Consider the following 22,890-nt stretch of genomic DNA (forward strand, 5'->3'; position numbering starts at 1 on the left):
TTATGCTTTTATTGTTTCTTGGGCTAGATTTCATTTTCTTGGAGTTTACATTTCTTGATGTCATGGATCATATACTTTACTTCTTAGGAAAGTGCCTAATTTAAGGCTATAAAAAAGTTAGTTGCTAAAGGTTTATTAAAAAATACCGACAGTGGCATTCAACAACTTTCAGTGGTTAGAAAGGCCAAAACGGGGTTATTTTAGAGCTGATAGAAATCAATAGATGATTTTATGCAAAGGCTTATTAATACATTAAATCAACTGAAAAAAGAATTTTATTTAACTTACCACACAGAAAGTTTTCCCACTTTCTACAATTGGTCGGTATCCAGTACAGCGGCACAAATTACCTAATTCAGAAGAGATCAACTTTTAAGGAATGATGTAGAAATACATTGCATATTTGTGCTTCATGTGTTCAGTGGAATGGCTAGCTATATTAATAATTAGATTCCTTTTGTTTCCCAAACCAGCAAAATGACTCTTGGGAACAGAGATGTTCTTCAAAAATAAATCCATGATTACATTTTCTCCCTGAAACATCACAAATATGGCCACAGTTTTTCCTAATCAACTCTTCCTGCCTTTTTCCCACTCCTGCCTTAACTCATGTCAACTGCAGCCCCCATAACATCTCACATGGGCCCTCTGTTCCGCTTTTCTCATGTAGTCTCTTCTCCCTCAAACGTCCTCCTAGGGAAAGTGTGCCCATTTTTCAGGGCCTCAGCCCCGCTTCTCCATGGGGTCTGCTCTAACACCCAGCCACAGCTGTGCCTCTCACCGTCTGGATCCTTCTGCAGGCCCATCATCAGCTGGGGTAGGGGCATTTATAGACATGCCTTATCTCCCTCACTGGATCTTAAGTTCCTGGAGAAGGCCAGGATTGTCTTAGATGTTCTTGAACCCTCCCAGTACAGGAGAGTAGGCGTTCTAAAAGTACCTGGTATCATTTTAATCAATCAACATTTCCAAAGCATAGTGGCAAAGGTGTGGAAACCACTATCTTTTTAAAAAACATATCCAACTTTTCAGCCAGTATAAATGATATTTATGAAGAAGTTTTTAATAGCATTGGAAAATTCTTATGTGACACTGTTAAAATTGTATATATAATAGTCACAAGGATTTAAAATAAGCAAACAAGAACAGTGCCTAGAAAAGACTGAAAGAAAACAGAAGTCTCTAATTGTGGCTGCTTCCTGGTGGCAGAAATATGCATGAGTTTTTTCCTTATCTCTTAATATTTTTGTGCATTTTTCATCATAGGAATGCATTATTTTTATACTAAGAAATAAATGTAAAATCATTATGTCCAAATATAGCTATAAAATTTCCGAAGCAGTGTAGACGTGCGCATTGGGCATGTTTAAACACCTAGAAGTAAAGTGAAGTGTGGACACCAGATGCCGGTAAGTCACGTGCCAACGTGGGTACCAGGTATGCTCCCTTTTCTATTAGAATGAGAATAGCTTAGGAAGAAACGGCATGTACAAGAATGGATTCAGACTCCATAACCTAGCTTTCCTTTCGCTAAGAGGAAAGAGTATAGAAGTGTGTGAATTAAGAACCTCTCTTTGGAGGAAAGGAGCTGAAATGTCCGGAACGTAAGTGCACGGGGTGAAACAGAAGTATTTACGAGGCAGCGGACACCTTCTCTCTGATAAACTGGAAGCAGACATTAAAGGCTAGAGGCGGCTGGTGTCACACGATTTTCTGTTTTGCTTTTGTTCTCGGCCGCGTGATCAGTGACAAGTCTAGAAGCCCCACTAAAGGCCCACCGACGGAAAGCTAACAGCACCTGTTACAGAGATTCCTCTGATTCTAAGGGAAAAAAAGATGCAAATTCAAAAATTGTATTTCCTTAGCCTTGAAGGGAAAGACAAGATGAATTGAAGTGGTGATTTATACCAGCTGACCATGTTAGAAGGCATGTGCCATACCTAATCGCGTTTCTTTAAATTTTATTTTATATCATTGTTTTCTTAAAATATGAACATGAAAGTTATCAGTGTGGCTAGCATTTATAATTCTAGAAAGAGCTCAAGTAAATGGATCGTGAATCACAATACACTCTCCATCCGTCACTTCTAGAATCAGGCCATCTACTGCAGCAGTTTGGCCAAACTTGACAACCTGATCTCCTGGTGGTCATGATGTGAGCCACAGGCACAGCATCTGGGGAAACCCTCCATCTCTGTAGGACCGCCTGTGCGTATTCGAATGAACAAAAGAAAGTAATGCACACCACGAGATCTCTGCTTTTCAAAGCTCTAAATACCTTACTGGTGAGGATTCCGTCATTGAACAAAGATTACTGTTCAAATCCGCACAGGTTTGGTTAAAATTATAATTGAAACCACAGGCCAAAGTTGTGGTAGCACTTAACGAGAAACTGAAAAATTCTGAGTGAAGAAGTTGTTGAGACATAAGGGAAAATATTAGAGAAGGTTTACACACCAGTTACCATAAAACTAAAGTTGAATTTTTACTTTGCTTTATTCTCCATCTTTTCATCATAAAACTGAATTTCTGTCTGTTTATTGAAAGAGGCAAACAACTTTCTTATAATATTCAGAGGTTTGCTTTCACAGCTTTCTTCTAAGAATTAGTGACCAGCTACATTGGAACTATGTATCTTTGTTACACAAAACTACGTTTATTAACACGCATTTTTGGGGGTAGAAAATGTGCTTGTTCGCTTAAATTTTATAGCTCTTTTGTCATAGGAGATTGAACCACTCACTAGCTTATTTGTGGTAATTGCTATCTATGACCTCCTTGATCTTCTGATGAACCCAAACCACAACATAAAATGTAAAGTATCTCAAAGGTTATTCTCATGGTAAAATTAATTTGAGTAAGTAAAGTTGATAAATGATTCTAACAGATTGATTTAAAAACAAACAGCAAAATCTCATTCTTCCACACTACCTAAACTTCCACATTTGGAAAAGACTGTATGAAAAGTGTCGGAAACAGCCCCTCTGAAGGCCTTTGCAGAGGGATGACGGGCTCTGTTAAGAGAGCGGTTTGTCATGAAACCAGTGTTGCCCCAGTTCTTGCCGTCGCTGCGGCCAGAATGAAGGCAGCCCCTCCTGGAGAGGACTCGGGCCCAGGGAGGTGCTGAGAGGCCGACATGTCGGCCAGGTGCCTAGAACCCCGGCACTGGTGCCACCGCTTCTCTCCCCGGGCTGGGCTGCCCCCTCCTTCTCCGGTTGCTTGGGCGCTTTCCACGCCAGGCCCTACCTGCCGCTGGCCGGGAAGGCTCACCTCCAAGAGCTTCGGTGATCTGCTCGGGGGTCGGCTCCGGGTGGGTCCTCAGCAGCGTGTAGATGGACATCACCATCCCTGGGCTGCAGAAGCCACACTGCGTGCCATGACACTTCGCAAGTCTTTCCTGGGAGGAAACGGCCCATTATGCTTTAAACCTCTTGTTTCCCAACCTGGGCCACCAGAAAGGAGTGAAGCTCATATAGTTAGTTTTCTAGAAATAGCTGGAGGGTAAAAGATGTCGCTCTGGAAGAAACATATTTCTATTTCTTGAAATCACTTTTTTTTGCCTTCAAGAGACGCCTAATGGCAGGTATTAATTAAGTCACTTTACTCTCCAGACTGTTTGTCTCTGACGGAGGAAGTGTTGTTTAGGAAACATGTGAAAGGCTTTGGAGTGCCACTCGTCTGAGTTTTGGTCCTCGCTATAACTCATTAATTGTGTGACCTTGCCTTCTCTTCATCTATAAAATGAGGATACTAATAGTATCTACTTTACAGGATGGTGGGAGAATAAATGAATGATCCTATGCAAATCATTTAGCAGTCTCTGACAAGCAATTTTCATCCTTTTCTCCATCCGTATTATAGAATTTTTGATGGATTAAATGACAAAAATCTATAGAAATGCTTTGAAAATTGTAAAGTGTTTTTAGTAGTGTTCTATCAAATAAATAGTAATAAATAGTAGTGCTGTTCATCAATTTACTTTATGCACATTCAACTTTATGCACTTAAACACAACAACGAAACAATAAAGAAGAGACTGAGAAATGTCAGTTTACTTTGTCCACTCTCTGTGAAGACCCCATGCATGAAGCTACAGATGGAACATGACTCTCTGGGCCCCTAGTGTCACATGTGTCTCTCACAGGGTGCTCAACTGGCTGGCTTGAGTGTGATTCAAAGGATTTCAAATAAACATTTTTCAAACAGCGTGACCCCTAAGATGAAAGCCAAACACTTCATCTGCAGCTCCACTGAAAGGACAGACATGGCTGGGATGCCAGAAGGAAACGGGGCTGTGTTGCCTTTATTATCAGACGGCAAGTTGTTTCAGATGTGGCATATAAACCTGGCTGTAAATGTGCTGGTAAACATTTAACGAGTTTTGATCTTGGATCTCTGGGGAAACAAGCCCTGATTTGTAGCTTCTACCAATTTAGTAGTATAAAAACTTCCATCATGCCTGATATCAAGCTTCCAACGTGACGTCACTGAATGCAGATCTGGGGAGAGATGCGCAGCGGCATACGTTATACGGTATTTCCACCATGTACATGCAAAGGACGTAAATAACCTCAAGAGCGTAGGTAATAGTAAAATGTAGTAAAATAATTAGGAAGTGATGAGTGTTGATATTTACTAATTGTGTTTTTAACATTATTTTTTCAGTTTTAAGTTTGTATAGTTTAATTATTAATAAAGGCTGTGTTTAAAGACTGGCTAGCAAGAGACCTGAAAATTTGACAGTTGGCTCTTGCAAGTCAGCATGAGCGTGCTCCAGGGCACCGCTGAACAAATCAGCATCAGTCCCATCAAGGTATGAGAGGAATCGGACAAGCCGCAGCGTTGGACGCTTCTATATTAGTAAGGTGACGAGCCAAGCGTGGGGTGAGATCTTACTAAGATCAAAAAGTCAGTAAGTTTTTGGCTGAAAGAAATGCAGCATCACCAAGTGCCATCACTGGCAACACACTGTCAGAGGAAACTCTTCGCCTCCATGTTCCAAACCCAATCTTCTAAGAGGAGGACTTTCAAGGGAAAATAAGGCTACTCATAATTTTCTTTCTACATATTGCTTTAAAACTTAACCTCTGCAGAAGTTCCTTTTCTAGTATATATAAAAACAACATTACCATTCCTTTATAAAGTTCTCTAAACTTCAGTAGCTGCAGTGTCATTTTAGCTGTCTTTTGTTTAGCCTGGTCTAGGGTCACTCGTGAGAATTTGGGGAGCACTTGTACACGTAATTTGCCTCTCTCCCGGACTTCAGTAATTTTGAAATGTTGTGGGCAACTAGCATCTTCTATAAACTTCTGGTTTCCTATCTCATTGTCTTCTCTTGTCAAATTGGATTGTCCTTGTTTTAGTTCAGGGCAAGGATGGGGCTGAGAAGTTAAGACAGATTAAAATCAGTGAATACATATTGAAGTTCTTGGGTTTAAGATATATTAAAATCAGTGAAGGAATTTTGCTTTATATACCAATCTCTGAAAAGATCCCTAGCTATGAATCACTGAATCTCACAAGATAAGAATTTAAAAGCACAGAGGATTTCAAAGTTGGTGACCCACATGGAGTCCATTGGACCACGTGGGATGCCTATTCCACCATCTGGTTCCATCACATCGTCTTCTCACCTGCACGGGATGAATCCTGGTTTTGATACTTCCCACACCTTCCACCGTGGTGACAGCAGCCCCATACAGAGAGCAGATGGGCACGAGGCACGCTGTAACTGGATAATGGCTGTGGTGGAATTATGTAAAGAGAACACGTTGTCATCACAGAGAGGGGGTAACATAATTTGGGGAGTTATTTCAGCCTAGGAGAGTCATAAGACTGTATCTCCCCCAGAATACAGAGAACACTAGATATAACACCATACATTTCTGGATTTGTCCAAGGAAGGACTTACAAATGGATGATGAACAGTAGAGATAAATGGAAAAGGAGATTCCTGAAGAGCTTTGTGTGAGACCTCCAAGAGACCCTCATCCCCCATTTTTTTCACATTCTACGGAAAGGAAGACTTTTACTCACATACGATGATATATTGACTTACGTAAACCACCATGGGGCAATTGGCCCAGTGAGTCTCAACCCTTCAAAGCTTTTAAAAATACAGATTCTCTGCTTGCACACTAGCCCAACTAAATCAGAATCTCTGGGGTGAGATCAATTCATCAATTTTCAAAGCTCCTCAGCTGATTCCAATGTCTGGCCAAGTTTGGAAGCCACTGGTTTATGCCCCTGTCTTGGCCATCTCTCCCACGCTGGAGTCTGCATCAATGACATGGCAGACGTGGTTAGTAGCAGATTCTCATCTCATCGGTTTGGAATGGCACCCAGACTTAACTAGTCCAAGTTGGCTTCTTTATTCCCACCCAAGCTAAGGCCTACTCTCTTTTCAGGCATGGGAAATGGTCCCTTTCCCATGGAATGTTTACTTTACTGTCCTACCAGGCTGAGGGTATGAATGCTGCTCTTCTCGAGACAAGATAGAGAGCTGCTCTTGGCTCCACCAGCCCTTTGTTCAGAGGTGTTCGGAAGCCACCCAGCAGACTAGCTAGGGACCCTGGAAGAGTGCTGGGTGTACAGAGCAAGGGTGGACCCCAGGTTCGTTGTGCAACAGATGTATTTCTGGTTGTCGTGGTCCTGCAATTCCCCCTGTTAAGAACTTCCTCTTAGTCTTGTCTCCCTCTGTCTTTTCTCTCAACTCCCCCAGCGCGCAGTGCCCTCCTCGCTCTCACACTTTGCCTCATGCAGGAAATAGAGGCAGGAGCTCCTTCCACTCCCCAGCCCTCCATGACTCACCTGGAACTGCAGTCAGTCTCGCCTCCATTCCAGGCGCAGAGGGCGAGGAATCCTTCCTCCTCCTCCACCCCTGTGCTCTGGATCCCATCTGTTCTTCTCTCTTCAGGGACTTATTCTTTCATCAATGTCCTCCTAACCTCTTCCTTTGTAGGGCCTCATTTCTTTAAATTCCCTTGAATTTATAAATGAATTCAAGTGTTTGCTGAGCTAAAAAAAAAAAAAAATCCCCAAACCAATGTCTCTCTCCAGCTACTGGCCCATCTTTCTTTCCCTTCTTAGTCAGGTTCGAGAGCTGTCCACCACTTCCTGGCCTACCAGTCACTCCTGCACCTCGCCTTCCAGCCCCATCTCTCTGCTGACGTTGCTCTGGGGGCAATCTATCGGCACCGGCCACTCCCTGGTGTTTCATGCTATTGACCACCCCTTCCTTCTCGCAACTTTCTCCTTTGGATGTTCCTCCCTCAACTCTGGCTGCTCCTCAGTCTCCTTGGTGGGGGTGTCTTTCTTTGCCCATTTCCCTGTTGTTCTGCAGTGTCCAGAACTTAGAAGCTCTCCTACAGTTACTTCCTGCCACCTTCCAGATGGCCAGGGCTGAAAAGCTGCCTGCACCACTAAGGGGCCCACATGACCTTGAACAAGTCATTTAACTCTTTTTGCCTCGACTTCTTCACTTCTAAAGTGAGTGATAGAGATGTCTAGCTCACAGTTGTTTGGGAAAGAAATGTGACAATGTCCGTAAGCCACTGCACAGTCTCTGCCACACAATAAGCATCAATAAATGTTAACTACTTTTATTATCATTGCCATTACTATTTATGTTCATAACTTCCAATCCATTATAGTTCTGGATGAGAGCTCTTCTTTGAGTAACGACTTGTCTATCTAGATGCCTGTGGACAGTCATTCTCGTGCCCCCTAATCACCCCACATGCCAAGGCTCCGAAGCTCAGCTTACCCACGTCCCTCCCCTGCATCTCCTCTTCCACCTTCCCTAATTTGTGACAGGCACCACTCGGTGACCTAGCACGAAAACTGGGGATCATGCCAGACAAGTCTTCCTTCACCACCACATTCAACCAGCGAGCAAATTTACATTTTAGGTCAAGGTGATGCTGGCTCAATCATGACGCATGATTTGGGATCTCATTCAGCCCTCCCAGGCAAACTCCTAGTGCAGGGCGAAGAGCTAAAATCTGCCAGGATGATATGTCACTTCTTTGCATTTAAGCCAATCTTGCCTGACGCCCCTTGCCCCCCGACTCTGAATCTCCCTCTCAAAAGCAAAGGAAGTGTTTGTACAGCAATAGTGAGCATGGTGCTGAGATGCTGGCACACAAGACAGATATCCTCTGATGGGAAGAAAGTCCATGGGAAAGACCTGGAGTTTAGGAGGCTGCAGGCAGAGCAGGTCTGGAGACAGTATGAGCGTGACAGACCCCTGGAGAGAGGAGTGCGTGTGACATGAAAAGAAAGAGGCTCCCCCTCCTTCTTAGATGTGCCCAGAGCAGGGCCGGGCCAGCACAAAGGATACTGGATCTTCTTGGTCTTGGGGTAGTATCTCGACACCATGACGGTGCAGGCACCACAGCCTCCTCCTCCGCAGCCATACTTCGTGCCTGGGAGATGGACTGGAAGGAAGGGAGTCAAGGAAAAGAGGGGCCCAGCCGCTTTGCTTTTTACACTCTCCTCCCTCGGACACTAATAACAAGTAACAGGTCTTCTTGAGTCTGTACCAAGGTTTCTTGCTTAGAGAGATTGTTCTGCTTTTTGCATATAAATGAGCTCCTCCTTGAAAGGTGAGAAGAAATTTTTACAGACCCACACTGGCTTATCTGAAACCCTCGGGCCAGAGGCATTTCTGAATGCAAAATTTCCCACATTTCCCATATTTTAGAAAGTAAATGAGATAGGGCTCCCAAGTGGGGCTAGGGCAGCACCTTGAAATCAACCCATCACTATTTCTGCAGTGAACCATATGGATATCCACGCTGAGCAGGACACATGAAGACTACAAGGAGCCTCGCGCCAGTTAGATGAAGGTTTTCATCCAAATGAGTTCTGAAAAAGCCTGTTGGATTCAGAGTTGTGGACAATGGATTCTAGACTCGAGTGACGTTATCTCTATGGAGGTGGTGGGAGGTGGTGTGTTTGCGAAACTTAAAAAAATCCCCCTGGGAGGCTTACCTTTTGCTGGTTCGGTAATGTAACACTTTTACTTGCTCATGGGATTAGAGAATATGAATTTAACAACCATAGCTCCTGAACCAGTAACATCAACAACCACTGTGTACCTTTCCCCTATAGGGTATTTGCATATTTTCACAGAGAAAAAATAAATAATAAATGTAAGTCTCCTGCCTTAGATTCTCTAAGTATCTGGCATTTGCTTGGGACCTTTTCTGGGTGAGGTTTAAAAAGGATTTCATGGGTGGAGGTCATAATTGGCTTGGGCGGAGGGTAAGTCTAATTGCATCTTGGAAGCTGCTGCTCATGAGAGGTAAAACCAGCTCAAGACACCCCTGGAGTAAAGAGCTGAGCATTCTCTGCAGAGCTCCAGGGCTGCACACCCCCTCCTCTGCTCTGTTGTTCCTCCTCTGAGTCAGCCATGCCTGTTCACGCAAGTCAAGCTTTCCGCTTTCAGGCAGGGGGCTGAAAGTCCTGCCAGTAATACCTTAGGTAGAGAGCTCCAATGAACAGGGAAGAAAAGGCAAAGAGACCCTTTCTCTCTGCCTTTGGTGTCCTGACATTTCCAAGTGAAGGAATCTGGAGCTGTCTGGCTCAAAGATGGAGGTCCCTTTTCACTTTTCACTTTGTCACACCTTAAAGCAGCTCTGTGACACACTTAGCAACATTGCCTCAAAGTGAAAGGTGAGAAATTGATTCAGCCAGCTCTTTTGTCCTCTGGTCACCAGACAACTAGTCTGATGCCTCCTCCTTCTACTCCCAGCAGAAGTGCACGACTCAAACAGCAGCTTCCATATCCTGTCGACTCATCCTTCTTATTAAACATGTCATTAAGTAGTCTTGCCAGATAAAATACAGGACGGCCAGTTAAATCTGAATTTCACATAAGCAACAAATTGTATTTTAGTATAACTACATCCCACGCATTCAAGTTCAAATTTAACTGGGGGTTCAATATTTTTGTATGCTAAAGCTGGCGACCCTACCTAGGTCAAATACAAACAATAATACATCAGAAGTTTATTTTTTGGTCCTCTAAGAAGAAGAGCTATCTCAGTGCCCTCAAGACACACAGGCCTACAGCTTATCCAGAAGAAGTCACCCTGACACCAAACGCTGGTGGCCGACGTGTGCAGTTGACCCTGGAATGTCCACTGGGATCTAGTCATTCATCAGTGAGTTCCTGTGTCCTCCATGCCAGGCAGGGAACGTGACATCAGGGTCAGATCGGATCCTTTGCCTCAAGGATCTCACTCCTCTTTCATCTCTCGCGGAGTCCTCCTACTCCCACCAACCACTCTTCACCTCCATCAGGACAAACTTCTCTCAGTTTCAGCGCTTTCAAAAGCACTGTCTTCCCTTGCGTCTGGCCCCCTGTACTGCTGACTGCAACATCTTCACCCTAAGCCTTCCGTTTCCCCAGCAAACTCCCACTCAGCCCTCGCCAAGCCTGGCGTGAGTGTCCTGCCTGTGTGCCCCCAACACAGCACTCATCACACTGGCTGCTTGCCTCTTGGCTGTCAGTCTCCCTCACTAGACTCGGGGCAGAGGCTGTGTCTCCTAGCTTACATCTGAACACCTGGTGCTTGGCAAAATTCGTTAGCCGAATGAAGAACTGTTTCGAGAACTGTAAGAAGTCAGTGATGGCTATGTGGGAAAACAAGGACAAATGTTTGGGAGTCTCTAAGACATCCCATTTCCCAAGTTTTGTCTTAGAGCCAGGATCTCAGGGAGATTACGATTAAAATGATTAAAATTAAAATACTAAATCTCAAAGATTAAGATTAAATTTTTTTTTGAGGAAGATTAGCCCTCAGCTAACTGCTGCCAATCCTCCTCTTTTTGCTGAGGAAGACTGGCCCTGAGCTAACATCTGTGCCCATCTTCCTCTACTTTCTCTGTGGGACGCCTGCCACAGCATGGCTTGCAAGTGGTGTCATGTCCACACCCGGGATCTGAACCGGCAAACCCCGGACCGCCAAAGCAGAATGTGCACACTTAACCACTGCACCACCAGGCCAGTACCTAAGATTAAAATTAAGATTAAAAACCCTCCTTGACCCAAGTAGCTGGCGGCCAATCCCTCTTTGTGGTGCATTAGCTGGTTCTGAGGATCAGATTGGTGAAAACCGGGCCAGGAAGGGGTGTGTGCAGGAGAAGTGAGAGGGCAGGTGTGGGCGAGGCAGCGGGTGGTAGGGTGACTCAGTGGGAGGCTGTGACCTTGGCAAGGCAGGAGGGGAACAGAGGAGGGGAGGTGAGGACACCTCCAGACAACTTTTACTCCTTGTGCAACTGGGTCCCATTCTGGGAATGACACCTGAGCCAAGCCCATGCCAGCAGCAAACTGGGGTTTGGTGGGAGCCTGAAGTTTTCGTAACACTGGAGACCCACCTTAAGGAAAAAATATAAAATTATGAATATATATTTGCAAACAGGGCTTGGGAGGGTGCCCCGGGAGTCCTGGGAAGAGTGAAGTCGGGGTGCTGGTGTGTGCATGTGGGCTGCTGACTCTGGCAGGAAACCTGCAGCCATCCACACACATTCATGAGTCACCTACTTGAGAAGCAAGTTACAAGTAAAGCCCCTCACTCCATCCCAGGATCCCTGTAGGCTCTGCGCTCAGAGGCTGGGGCCTGGAAGTCTCGGGAGAGTCTGATTTACTCAGAACGACTTATTTGTGATCCTGGGCACCAGGAAGGAATGGGCAGAGCAGGATGCCCAGGCGATGCGGACCTGGGGGCTGGGTGAGCCTGCCTAGGGCTGCTTCTGGCTGTGCTTACTTGAGAGGCCATGAATTTTCAGCTCGCTCCTGATGTAGATGAATTTCTTCATTTTAGGGTGTGCAGAGAAAGCACAGTGAACTGTGTAGGGGACGTAGAAGCGATGTGGGAGGGAAGTGATGGGCCGTGCTGACCGACCTCAGGATCCTGAAGCTTGGGGAGGGGAACCCGTGGGACCAGTGAGGGAGGATCTGAAGCTGGGGGAGGGGAGACAGAGGGACCAGTGAGGGAGGGTTTGGCCTGTTTCTTTCTGCGTTGTGTGTTTTTACAGCAATGAGCCCAGGTCCTGGAACAGTGAGTAGAATAGGGACATGAAGGGACAACACTGGCTGCGGTTGTAACATGATGGCTAGGAGAGCAGACCACACAGGTTCAACAGAGAAAGACAGAATCTGGAGTGAGAGCGAGGCTCAGGTACACCGAACTCCCTAGATAAGCGTGGCAAGGAAGGAACGGGGACAAATGAAGTTGTGTGCTTAGGTGCGTACGCTGGGAGGCGAAAAGACAGAAGTGGGGAAGGAACTGAAGATCCTGGAGAAGGAGGGTCTCGTATACCACCAAGTCCCCAGGCCCAACCCAGTGAATTCTTTCTGACGATTTCCAGAAGGTCTTGGTGAGCCAGGGTGGAAAAGGTCCAGATAAGGGGTGGAGCGTGGGGGTGCCTCAGCTATACTTAGCAATTTGGAAATAAGTTTGTGAAACCTTGTTTTCTCCCATAAAGATTCGGAAAAGATATAGGTGACAAGTCACTCAACTGCCGTTGAACCACGCACCCTCAGCAACTGGCTGCACACTGTTACCTTCACGTTCCTGAACGTAAAGCATCATCAGGTCACCACGGGGCTCAAAAGTCATAAGGTTCTTTCTAAAGTCCGCACACTCGTGCTTCACCGGGTGATTCTTTTGGTTTCGCTCAGGCGAAAAATACAACAAATAAAGCAGGAGTCTACCGCTTTCAGATGCATTCTCTGAACTTTAACCAGACTCCACAAATCCAACACAAGCCAGTTTACCCAGAGTGCATGCAGGGTGGCTGTCTTCACAGGTCTGGGCGGCTCGCTGCTTACCCGCAAGCCACACGCGGGGCAGGAACGTGTTAGGATACGGACTTGCCTCAGGTAGAACAGTAGGTTCACTTCCGGGTCGGCGTTCTTCTCCATGACCTGCATTGTGAAACGGCAGGAGGCTTTTAGGAAGCTCACACCGACATGTGATGGAAATCCCATCCAGCGTTTTGGGGCATGTTTTCCACAGGTGGTGGCTTCACAGGGGGAAGAAAAAGAAACCTTTCCAAACCTGGGCACAGGAATTTCGAAGAGATTGTGAAGCATCCTTTCACGTCTCTAAACTTTCTAACATACACGATAATTATACAGTCTGGGTTGTTTTTCCTTAGGGCTACCTGGAGAGGACCCAGATGGGGAAACAGATACACAGATTCGCAAACCGACCCAAGATAACTCGCGGCCACAGAAAGTCCTAAGGACGCGTAGCCAGAGATTCCCTCAGGGAGTCGTCAGGGAGCGCGGGAGACGGGAGCCTCTCCTGCCCCGCCCCGCCGCCCGGGGAAACGGAGGCCCGGCGTCTGCAGGAAGGGCAGCCGGGAGCCCGACCCTCCGTCCGCCCCTCGCCTCGCGCTCCCGGCGTCGCTGCCGAGGGAGCGGAGCCGCCCGAGGGCAGGAAGCTCCACCCGCCCGCCGGCGGCTCCTCCGCTGGGGGCGGTCCCGCGGGATCAGAGACCCGGGGACCACCTCACCCGGAAGGGCAGCGACCCCGAACGCGGGGAAGAGGAGACATTCTTCCGCTGGAGGCGATTTTATTTTTATCACCCCCGAAAGACCCACAAACCACCTCCCTTTTCATCGCTGCCTCCGATTTCTGAGTCTCCTCCGAGCGCTCGGAAGGTCCTCTCGGCCAAGCCCAGCGCACCGCCCCCCACGCAGACCCTCGGGGAGCAGAGGCCCGAGGTGGGGGCGCCGCGGCGGGAAAGCGTTACGGGGAGGTTTGCTCGGACGCCCTGACTGTGTGGCTGTGGACATTATTTCCAGAGACGGAACAAGACGCGGGGTAGGGGGTGACGGCGTGTGCCGGGACCATGTACCTTCCTCCCGCCGCCCCTGTACCGGGGGGACACAGCCTGATGACACGCCTCGGTGCCATAAAGACGTCAATATACCCGATACAACAGTCCAGGTAATGGTAACCTCCCCCAGCCACGTGAGCGCCGATCGGCGCCGCGTCTGTCTACCGGCCGTCTGCCTCGGTCGCGACACCGCCGCCGCATCTGAATGCAAGCCCTCTCCTTCAGTCACGACATTGCCGCAAAGCAGCTGGCGGAGATGCTGCGGCCTCCAGGCTCATTGGTCCCCGGAGGGGATTTATTAAAGCAAAACGGAATCGCTCTTTGCTGTTATCATCCTCGATGTGTGCTAGGCTGTCTGTCAACATAGCATCGCTGGATTCAGTAGAGCTAATGTCCAAATAAAGGGGGATGACATGGCTTTTCATGCCTGTGTCTGCGTTCACTCCCACTGTAACATGGCAAATGCAAATGAGACTTCCTTACGGATTCCAAAAGAAAAGAGCGAGCAAAGGGCCTCACGATTTAAGAATTTTGCACCTACCTTGACCGAAACAACCCATGCCCAAGTTCATATCACTATAAATGACTTGAAAAAGATGGAAGAGAGAAGTTAAAGAAATAAGAGGGGCCGGCTCCGTGGCCAAGTGGTTGGGTTCGGGCGCTCAGCAGCCCAGGGTTCGGATCCCGGGCGCGGACATGGCGCCGCTCGACGGGCCACGTTGAGGCGCAGCGTCCCGCAGCCCACAACTAGAGGGACCTGCAGCTACGATATACAGCTATGGGGGGTGGGGGGAAGGTTTGGGGAGATAAAGCAGAAAGAAAAGAAAAAGATGGGCAACAGTTGTTAGCCCAGGTGCCAATCTTTTAAAAAAACAAAAAAGTAAGATTGGCAACAATCGTTAGCTCAGGTGCCAATCTTTAACAAAAAAAAAAGAAATAAGAAATGGCGTCGAGGTGAAAAATGTTATGTAGACTTTTATCCCTGGTATGCAAAATTCATATTAATCACATCATAAACTTACCTTTCTTCCATTCACAAAAAAAATCAGCTCGTCAGAATTGGGAAGGGACGGCATCGTGCCAGGAAACAATGGCTCCAGCAGAAGAGGGATTTTCCGCTACAGAGCAGGTAGGTTAGAGCAAAGCCCTGGGTGCGTGTCCGCCCTGAGGACGCGGGAGCAGCAGCAGCTGGCGCTGGCACCTCATGCTTTATAGCCACCCGGCTAGGCAGGAGCGCCCCCCCTCCACCCCCCGGGCCCTCCACCGCCCCGCCTGCCAGCACGGCCTCCCTGCCATGAGTCACCCAAGTCAGCCTCTGGCCCAGCCCCTTTGGAGGCCAAGACTGATTTCCGCGGGGAATGTGTTTGAAGCCAGGGACTAATAAATCAAAACTGAGTTTTCAACAGGCTGTAATTGCTTTTAATCTAATCAAACTGTCAATCAATACAATGCCAATAAAACTCATGAGATTTTAATTCTTTCTCAGGTTTCTCTGGCTTTAACAGGTGAAAGGAGATTCCACCACGTGTGTAACTAAAGACTTCATAAAAACGTGTTTAAAACTCGATGATAACAACCTGCAACTGTGTTCTCGTTCCTTAGTCTTTCTTCATACTCACTTGTTTCTTCAAATTGAAAGGTTTAAGACACAAACATGAACACGGGCTTGCCGAGTGCCTGAGACTGTCCCCAGGACGCCTCTAATCTTACAATAGCTTGGTAAAGTGTTATCACCATCTTCATTTACAGGTGAAGAAACTGAGGCACAGAGACATTAAGCCACTTGCCCAGTGTCACACAGAGTCAACCTCCTTCCTGTTGTCCAGATGGAAACCTGGTTAGAAATGAGCCAGAGGAGTAGCGAGCGGCCAGACCACCAGGGAGGACTCCGAGGCTCAGTAAGGGTTTGCTGAGCCTTCTAAACATGATGGGAAGTGGCTTCTAAGCCACTGGAGGGTTTGAGGGGTGAGTGACAGGATCTAAGTTTTAAAGAGATTGCCTTGGCTGCTTCGCAGAGGATGGAGGGTAGGGGCAAGTGGGGAGAAGAGAGACAATTAGAAGTTCTGACAGTGGCAGACAGTCAAGGGGTGATGAGGCATGGAGGAGGGTGGCGGTGGGGGAGTGGCAAGAAGGGGTCAGGTCTGCTGAAACATGGGACGTGAGGCGTGTGGGGGGAGGCAAGGATGTCTCCACCTCTCTGAGCTGGGCAGTGAATGGGGCTATCTGTTACCTCATCAGTTCTACCCACACACATTAAGGTGAGAAGCCTGCAAACACGCCAGTGGAGGTAGTGAGTGGGTTGTTGGATATCCAACGCCGACTTCTTTGCTTTCTGTCTGAGGAGAGGGAAGGCTCCCGGCTTGGAGCAGAATTTCATCTCAGACACTCTAATCCAGTCCTCCGTAAGCCCCAAGTTCTGACCCACCAACTGGGCAGTACAGCTCCACACTCCCCTGCCTGGCTGTCCCCACAGCTGCCATCCTCGTCTCCTTGGCGTGCTCCCTGCCCAAACAGGGGTTTGAAGAATGAATAGTAGTTTACCAGAAGAATGAGAAAGGACACTTTTAGCAGAGGGAACCACTTGCATAAAGTCAGGAAAGTTTGAAATTGCATATTACATTTCAGAGAGTTACAAGCAGTTTATTTTATTCTTGCATATGAATTGCACGGGAATGAGTGGCAAAAATATGAGTATCAAATAAGATCATTCATTCAAAAATATTTGTGTGCCTGACAAGATCCCTGTTCTCATGGAGCTTAGGTGTGTACGTCTGTGTTTGTATATGTGTGTGTGGTGTGTATGTGTGTTTGAGTTCTGTGGGAACTGTAAAGTACGAGACAAAATACCGTGTATTTCTAAAGTGGTGGGATAATAAGCAGCTAGAGAAAGAAGGGGACTTCAGGAAACAGGCAGCAATGGGATAAGCAGGGTAAGGTGACACCAAGTGACTTCAGAGACTCGTTTAGTTTTGGGGAGTCAGTGCTGGAGGGCATTTGAGCTGAGTCCCGAAGGCAAACCAACTGAGAGACAGCCTGGGAAAAGAGCCCCAAGGCGCCCCAGGGAAGAAATGAGCTCGGCACGTTGGGAAGCAGGAAGAAGGCCAGTGTGGCTGAGTGTGGAGAGCAGGGGGGAGATGGTAGGAGAGAAGGTCAGAAAGACGGCAGGGCCAGCGCAAGGGGTGTGCCAGTTTCTAGATAGGCAGAGGCGCCATGGGAGAGCTGCGAGTCAGGATGTGACATGGTGTGATTTATGTTAGATCATTCCACTGTACAGAGAATGAGTTATTGCTGGGAAGAGGGCCTCACAGAGATCAGACGTGAGGCCATTTCTCTGTGCCCTGCTAGAGGTTGATGGGCGCGTAGACAAGGGTGTAGGGTGGTGGCATCAGAGATGGAGAGAAGGGGACAGTCTTGGTTTGAACTGTGGCAGTAGAATTAACTGATCAGTTGATAGTTTAGCTGGGGCAGGAGACAAGGAAAGAGAAGGCTCAAAGAAGAGTCCCCGTTTTGGGCTTGAACAAGTGTGTGAGAGGTGGTGCCATCTGCTGAGATGGGAAGGCTGGGGATGCAGCAGTGGGGGTAGGGCCGGAGAACCAAGAGTCCTCTCTGAGGTCTGCTCAGTTTGAGCTGCCTGGTGGACTTCCAAGTGCACGTCAGTTGGATATGGGAATCTGGAGGTCAGACGAGGAATCCAGGCTGGAGATGCCGATTTCAGAGTCATCAGCTCATAGATGATAGACGCGAAATCTCAGTGGGAACTGTAAAGTAAGAGAAAAATGTCACCCTTCTGTTGTGGCAGGATACTACGTTGCAGTATTAGCTGATGTGCCTCCTTCTTGCCATTCCTTCCACCATTTCCTTTTTTTGAAGGTTGGTGCCTGAGCTAACGTATGTTGCCAATCTTCTTCTTTTTTTCTTCCTCTCCCCAAAGCCCCCCAGTACATAGTTGTGTATTCTAGTTGTGAGTGCCTGTGGTTGTGGCATGTGGCACACCGCCTCAGTATGGCCTGATGAACAGTGCCGTGTCCGCACCCAGGATCCAAACCCACGAAACCCTGGGCCGCCGAAGCAGAGAGCGTGAACTTAACCACTGGCCAGGGGACTGGCCCCCAAGAGACTAGATCTTAATTGTTCTCACTACAAAAAAAGAAATGATAATGATATGAGGAGATAGAGATGTTAGCTACCTCTATGGGGGCGATCACATTGCAACATATAAACGTATCAAACCAGCTCCTTGTACACCTTAAACTTACACAATCTCATATGTCAATTACTTAATTAAAAAAGTGTTAGTGAGATGTCTTGCACAGAGTAAATTCTCGGTGAATGGTGTTTCTTCATCAATCCTAGGGCTAACAGACAACGCCTGCCACATGTTTTCGTTATGAAAGTTCTGTCTAGTGGGCTAACGACAACGCCTGCCGCATGTTTTCGTTATGAAAGTTCTGTCTAGTCTCAAGGTCTCTAAGTTCCATGGCCACATTTTTCATTATCAGGATATTTTACAGGTTCTTTTCCTACGTACTTATTCTTGACTCATAGTCACCAATTTTTTTCAGGTCTTCCATTTTAAAAAATAAGGGTATTTCTCTGACGATTTTAAACATATTCACCTTAAAGTCATTTCAGTTCTCTCTGCTCATCCCGTGGTAACAAATTTTCACATTTGTTGTATTTCATAGGATTAGTTTATGGTTATCGCTTATGTAAATTACATGTAAATGTTGGTATGGTATATGGATAGTGCAGATTAAAATGTTTTCTGAGTATGACAACTCCTCTTTACCATTTTTCTTGTAGATAAAAATCTTTTGGTATATACATTTTAAAAGTGGCACAACATTTTTCGGAATACCTGTCAAGAAGTGCCTACATTAACACATTAATCAGAAGAGGAGTTTGGGGAGCTTTGCGAGCTTGGAGAAAAGCAAAACCAGAGGCGAATACCGGCAGTGGGCAGGGAGCGCCTGCAGGGTCCGGTGTTTCCCGGCTCGGCTGCCTGTCAGAGGATGGGGGAGTCTGGCTTTCTCTGGATGCATCAAAGAGCCAGTCCATCTACCTCCCTTCTGATTCTGTGCTTATTAGGGAAACTTCCGGTTCTGATTTGGCTTCCTCTCTAGACCTGCCTATGGGGAGAGGAATGGGATGGTCCTGCAGGTTCTGGGTAGTCTGCTCCCTCTACGGTTGTTATGACCTTTGTTTTGCAACTAAAAAGAGTGAAAAAACAGGCAGGGCTTTCTAGTAATAATTTGGCTTGACGTCTAAGTTGACTTTCGGAGAGAAAACCAAATGGGTTGCACGCCAAGAGTAAAGTAGAACGAATTCAAGAAATACACAGGGGCCGGCCCAGTGGCGCAGCGGTTAAGTGCACATGTTCCGCTTCAGTGGCCCTGGGTTTGCCGGTTCAGATCCCGGGTGCGGACATGGCACCTCGTGGCAAGCCATGCTGTGCTAGGCGTCCCACATATACAGTAAAGGAAGATGGGCATGGATGTTAGCTCAGGGCCAGTCTAACTCAGAAAGAAGACGGGGACTGGCAGCACTTAGCTCAGGGCTAATCTTCCTCAAAAAAAAAAAGAAATACAAGAATGTCGTGAGTTCCTTAGAGGTCTATGGAAAGCAAAGGTCAGTAAGCCATCTCCCACTGATGGCATCTTGAGACTCCTCCTAGAAGTCTTAAATTTTTTTAAGTTTAGAGAAATATGGCAAGATAAAGTTGTGTCTAAAGAGGAGCAATAGAAATTACACTGTAGGAAAACGGATCTTTGAAACAAAGAGCAAAAATTCACTACCAGATTTGGTGAGTGGAGCCTCTTCAACCCCCTCTGTGGCCTTTCGACCTGTCCTCACCGTCTTATGCCACCCTCAGCAAAAAGTAGGAGAAGACTGCAGTTACAGTTCCGAGAAGGTGTGTCTCTCAGGAATTATAGTAACACAGTAACAGGTACAAAGTATTTTAGTTACTGGATTTGATACGTGGGTGAGACTTAGAGAATTAAACTAGCTTGAAACCTGTGCTAACTATGAGAGAGTTTATGCTTGTTTACTATACAGATGAGTTCTTGGTTCCTGGAAAGGGGCAGCACAGTGAAATGAAAGTGATGGACTCTACAGAAGGGTCCACTTCCTCACCCGGAGTCCTGGCCTCACTTCTTATCAGATGTGTGACCTCAGGCAAATGAACTTAATGGCTCTGAGACTCAGTTTTCTTGCTTCTATAATGGGAAAATCACAGTGCCTCCTCATAGGTTGCCGAGATTAAATTACTTTATACTGGAAAGTACTTAGAATGATGCCTAGCACATTGAAAGGATTCGATAAATGTTGGTTATTATTATTATTTCATATTTTGCTAAAAGATTATTCACTCCCATAGACTACTGAAAGAAGAGTTACGCAGTCTAATGGGGGCATGCACTTTGAGACTGAGCACACACAAGAAAAGTTAACTAGAAGCAATGTGCCGATTATTGAGTTCTGCTGCCTCCCTTGACCACACCACCTCTGTTTTCAAGGTAGTCAGGAGGGTGGTGAGATGGAAAAGCAAGGACACTTGATCAGATAGGCTTACGTCTGGCCCTTGATTCTTGCCGATTGCATGACGTTGGGCACCCACCTACCCTGTTTGAGTCTCAGTTTGCTCATTTATAAAGAGAGATGAGTTTCCTCTTCTTGCAGGGTTTAGGGAAGACAAAATAATAAACAAATAGCATCTGAGCCAGGGCTGACCCCGCCACCCCTGGACACTGACTCCACGGCAGACACCAGGAGTCGATCCCAGCCCCCTTTCTAGCTGGCTCTTTCGGATCTGGCTCCAAAATGCTCTCAAGACGGTCCTTCAGGCGGTCCCTACCCCAACCAATCAGAAATAAGTCCATTTGTGATCCTGGAGCCCCACGATTTAGCAATCCTACTGTGCAGTTTAAAGTAGGTTTAACTGTCGAGCACATATAAGGAACAGTTTAGCAGAAAATGTTTTGTTACTTTGACAAGAGCAGGTGCAGTACAGTGGCGCCAGGAGACAGCCATTTTGAAGCGGACTGAGAGGCAGCCAAATCAAACTCGTCTTACAAAGGTTGGTGGGAAAGGAAGGGGAGGGATGAAGCCACAGCTCAGCACAAGGGAGGGCGCTGGCGTGAGAGAAGGTTTTTGTTTGTTCTGGTTGTTTTTTAATAGATCAGGGCAAGTTGAACATATTTGTAAGAAGTTAAGCCGAAGAGGAAGTGAACCAGAGGAAGGATACAGAGAAAGGAGATAACTGATGGAACAGGCTCTCAGAGGAAGCAGGAGGGGACGGGGAAGACAGCGACAGAGTCAACCTTGGAAGCGAGAGGGAAACCGCAATGAGGCAGGAGGTAAGGAAGGAAAAAGAGGTGGCAATCGAAAATATCTGAGAATTGAGGGAAGCAAAGAGTGGAAGAATGGAAGACTGGGCTGGGATTTTCGTCTGTTTGCTCACTGCTGTTTCTCCAGCTCCTAGAACAAGAGTGGAACACGCAAGCACTCAGTAAACATGAAATGAGTGAATAAAGCACGGAAACAGGTATTTTGAGTCAGTGAAGGAAGGCTGTCAAGATCTAGATTTGAATGCTGTCTCAGGAACTTCCTTTTGGGTGGAAGTAATTGCGATTGGAGCCTTGGTTTCCTTGAGTTTGGCATTTCCTTCAGTAAAATGAAGAAAGTCAATGTGAGGAAAAAGGAGGATGAATTGAATTACAAAAGCTCGTGATGAGCAGTCTTACTCTCTGCTCCTGAATCCTCCTGACTTCTCTAGCTGGGACTCTTCTACCCTCAACCATCTCTCACCTCACCCCAGCTTTGAAACCATCCTGTTTCCCAGTGGGGGAATAGAAGAAGACACGTTATTTGCTTCAGGCTGAGTCAGTTTCAAGGCTGGTTCTGCACCGACCTTCTAGCTCCTATAACTCATCAAATTCAGTATGTAGCTGAGAAGGTGTTGGAAATTGCAGCATGCTATATAGTTGTGAACCCTTATGATTTTCTTCACAGAGCTGGTTTGAGGCTTTTGTCAGCTCTCTGTCCATGTTTCTGCAGCTGCAGTCTAAAGTGAGGCAGGTCATTACCTCCCCGGGTCTTGACAGTTCTAGTCACAAGGCTCTTACCCTAACGCTTGAGCCTGAGTCTCACCTTGGTGGGTCCCAGGTCCAGCCACAGAGCCTCTGTCGTGTCTGAGTCTGTCTCTCCTCCACGGTGCATCTCTCAGCATCCACCCTGACCTTTCAGGCTCTGGGTCCTTTGTCTCTGTTGTTGCTGGCCTGGCCTCCTTCTGTTGGCTGCTGTTTGTTGTGGCGTTCAGCACCTGTGCCCCAGGATACCTGCCCAGGTTTACCTATTGCTGTGAGGAAATTTCACCTTCCGTAGTAAAAAACAAAAACAAAAACAAAACAAATCTCAGAACTCCAGGGCTGGCACTGGATGGGCCATTGGCCTTGGCTTTCTCCTGAGACTCTCCTTCCCTTTGGGGTCTATGGCTGATCTTGGCGTCACTACATTGGCCTAAGGAGGAACTGCTTCCCACTTTTTTTTTCTTACACTGGACAGAGGACTCTTGGTTGGTTCCCCATGGCCCAACTGAACAAAGTTAGAATGTTCATATGAGACTTGAATAAATGATAGGCGGTAACAAAAGGAGAACAGAAGGAGATGCTTTCGTCGATCCTGTTTAGGACTCAGCTTACTTCTGCTCGGTTGTTGGACCCATATACGGATGCCTTTCTTCCTGGCTCCAGGGATCTTCCTGGTGCCTGCTCGGACAAACTCTCTTGTCTGATGTGGTACCTTGTTCAACTCCCTGTGCTATTGGTATGGGGCTGCTTTGGTTTTCTCTGGCCAGACTCACACTTCTACAACCTAACTCTCATTTGACAAGAGAAGAGGGTTACTGGAGGCAAGATTTCTGGAGGGCAAGAAATATTAGGAAGTACCAAATGTTGCAGCCTGGTGAATAGTGGGACTGAAAGGCAGAAGAGCTAGCTCCACGCTGGATGGCGCTGAGAGCTTTGCAGACCT

At 47.0% G+C, this 22,890-nt stretch overlaps 1 protein-coding gene and 1 long non-coding RNA gene across 4 annotated transcripts in view; one reads left to right on the forward strand and one right to left on the reverse strand.

The window, feature by feature from the left end:
- Window positions 1-15,180, reverse strand: part of LOC139039772 (aldehyde oxidase 4-like) — a 67,042-nt gene extending 51,862 nt beyond the window's left edge. The window contains exons 1-6 of one of the 3 annotated variants that reach the window (XM_070508342.1): window positions 14,880-15,180; window positions 12,880-12,937; window positions 8,342-8,438; window positions 5,634-5,742; window positions 3,271-3,397; window positions 289-350 (exon numbers count right to left, since the gene is read on the reverse strand). In XM_070508342.1, the coding sequence (XP_070364443.1) occupies window positions 289-350; window positions 3,271-3,397; window positions 5,634-5,742; window positions 8,342-8,438; window positions 12,880-12,937; window positions 14,880-14,933 (507 nt within the window). In that variant the 5' untranslated portion in view covers window positions 14,934-15,180. Of the gene's footprint in view, window positions 1-288; window positions 351-3,270; window positions 3,398-5,633; window positions 5,743-8,341; window positions 8,439-12,879; window positions 12,959-13,875; window positions 14,627-14,879 lie in introns of those variants that run through there. The other 2 variants (XM_070508343.1, XM_070508344.1) reach the window with 2 other exon arrangements.
- LOC123285156 (uncharacterized) lies at window positions 13,196-18,657 on the forward strand. The gene is made up of 3 exons (XR_011502974.1): window positions 13,196-13,967; window positions 14,907-14,986; window positions 15,344-18,657. It is a non-coding gene; the product is annotated as an uncharacterized lncRNA (long non-coding RNA).
- Window positions 18,658-22,890: the final 4,233 nt, after the last annotated feature.

This window comes from Equus asinus, chromosome 4, assembly GCF_041296235.1.
Source record: "Equus asinus isolate D_3611 breed Donkey chromosome 4, EquAss-T2T_v2, whole genome shotgun sequence".
Classification (NCBI taxonomy): Eukaryota; Metazoa; Chordata; class Mammalia; order Perissodactyla; family Equidae; genus Equus; species Equus asinus.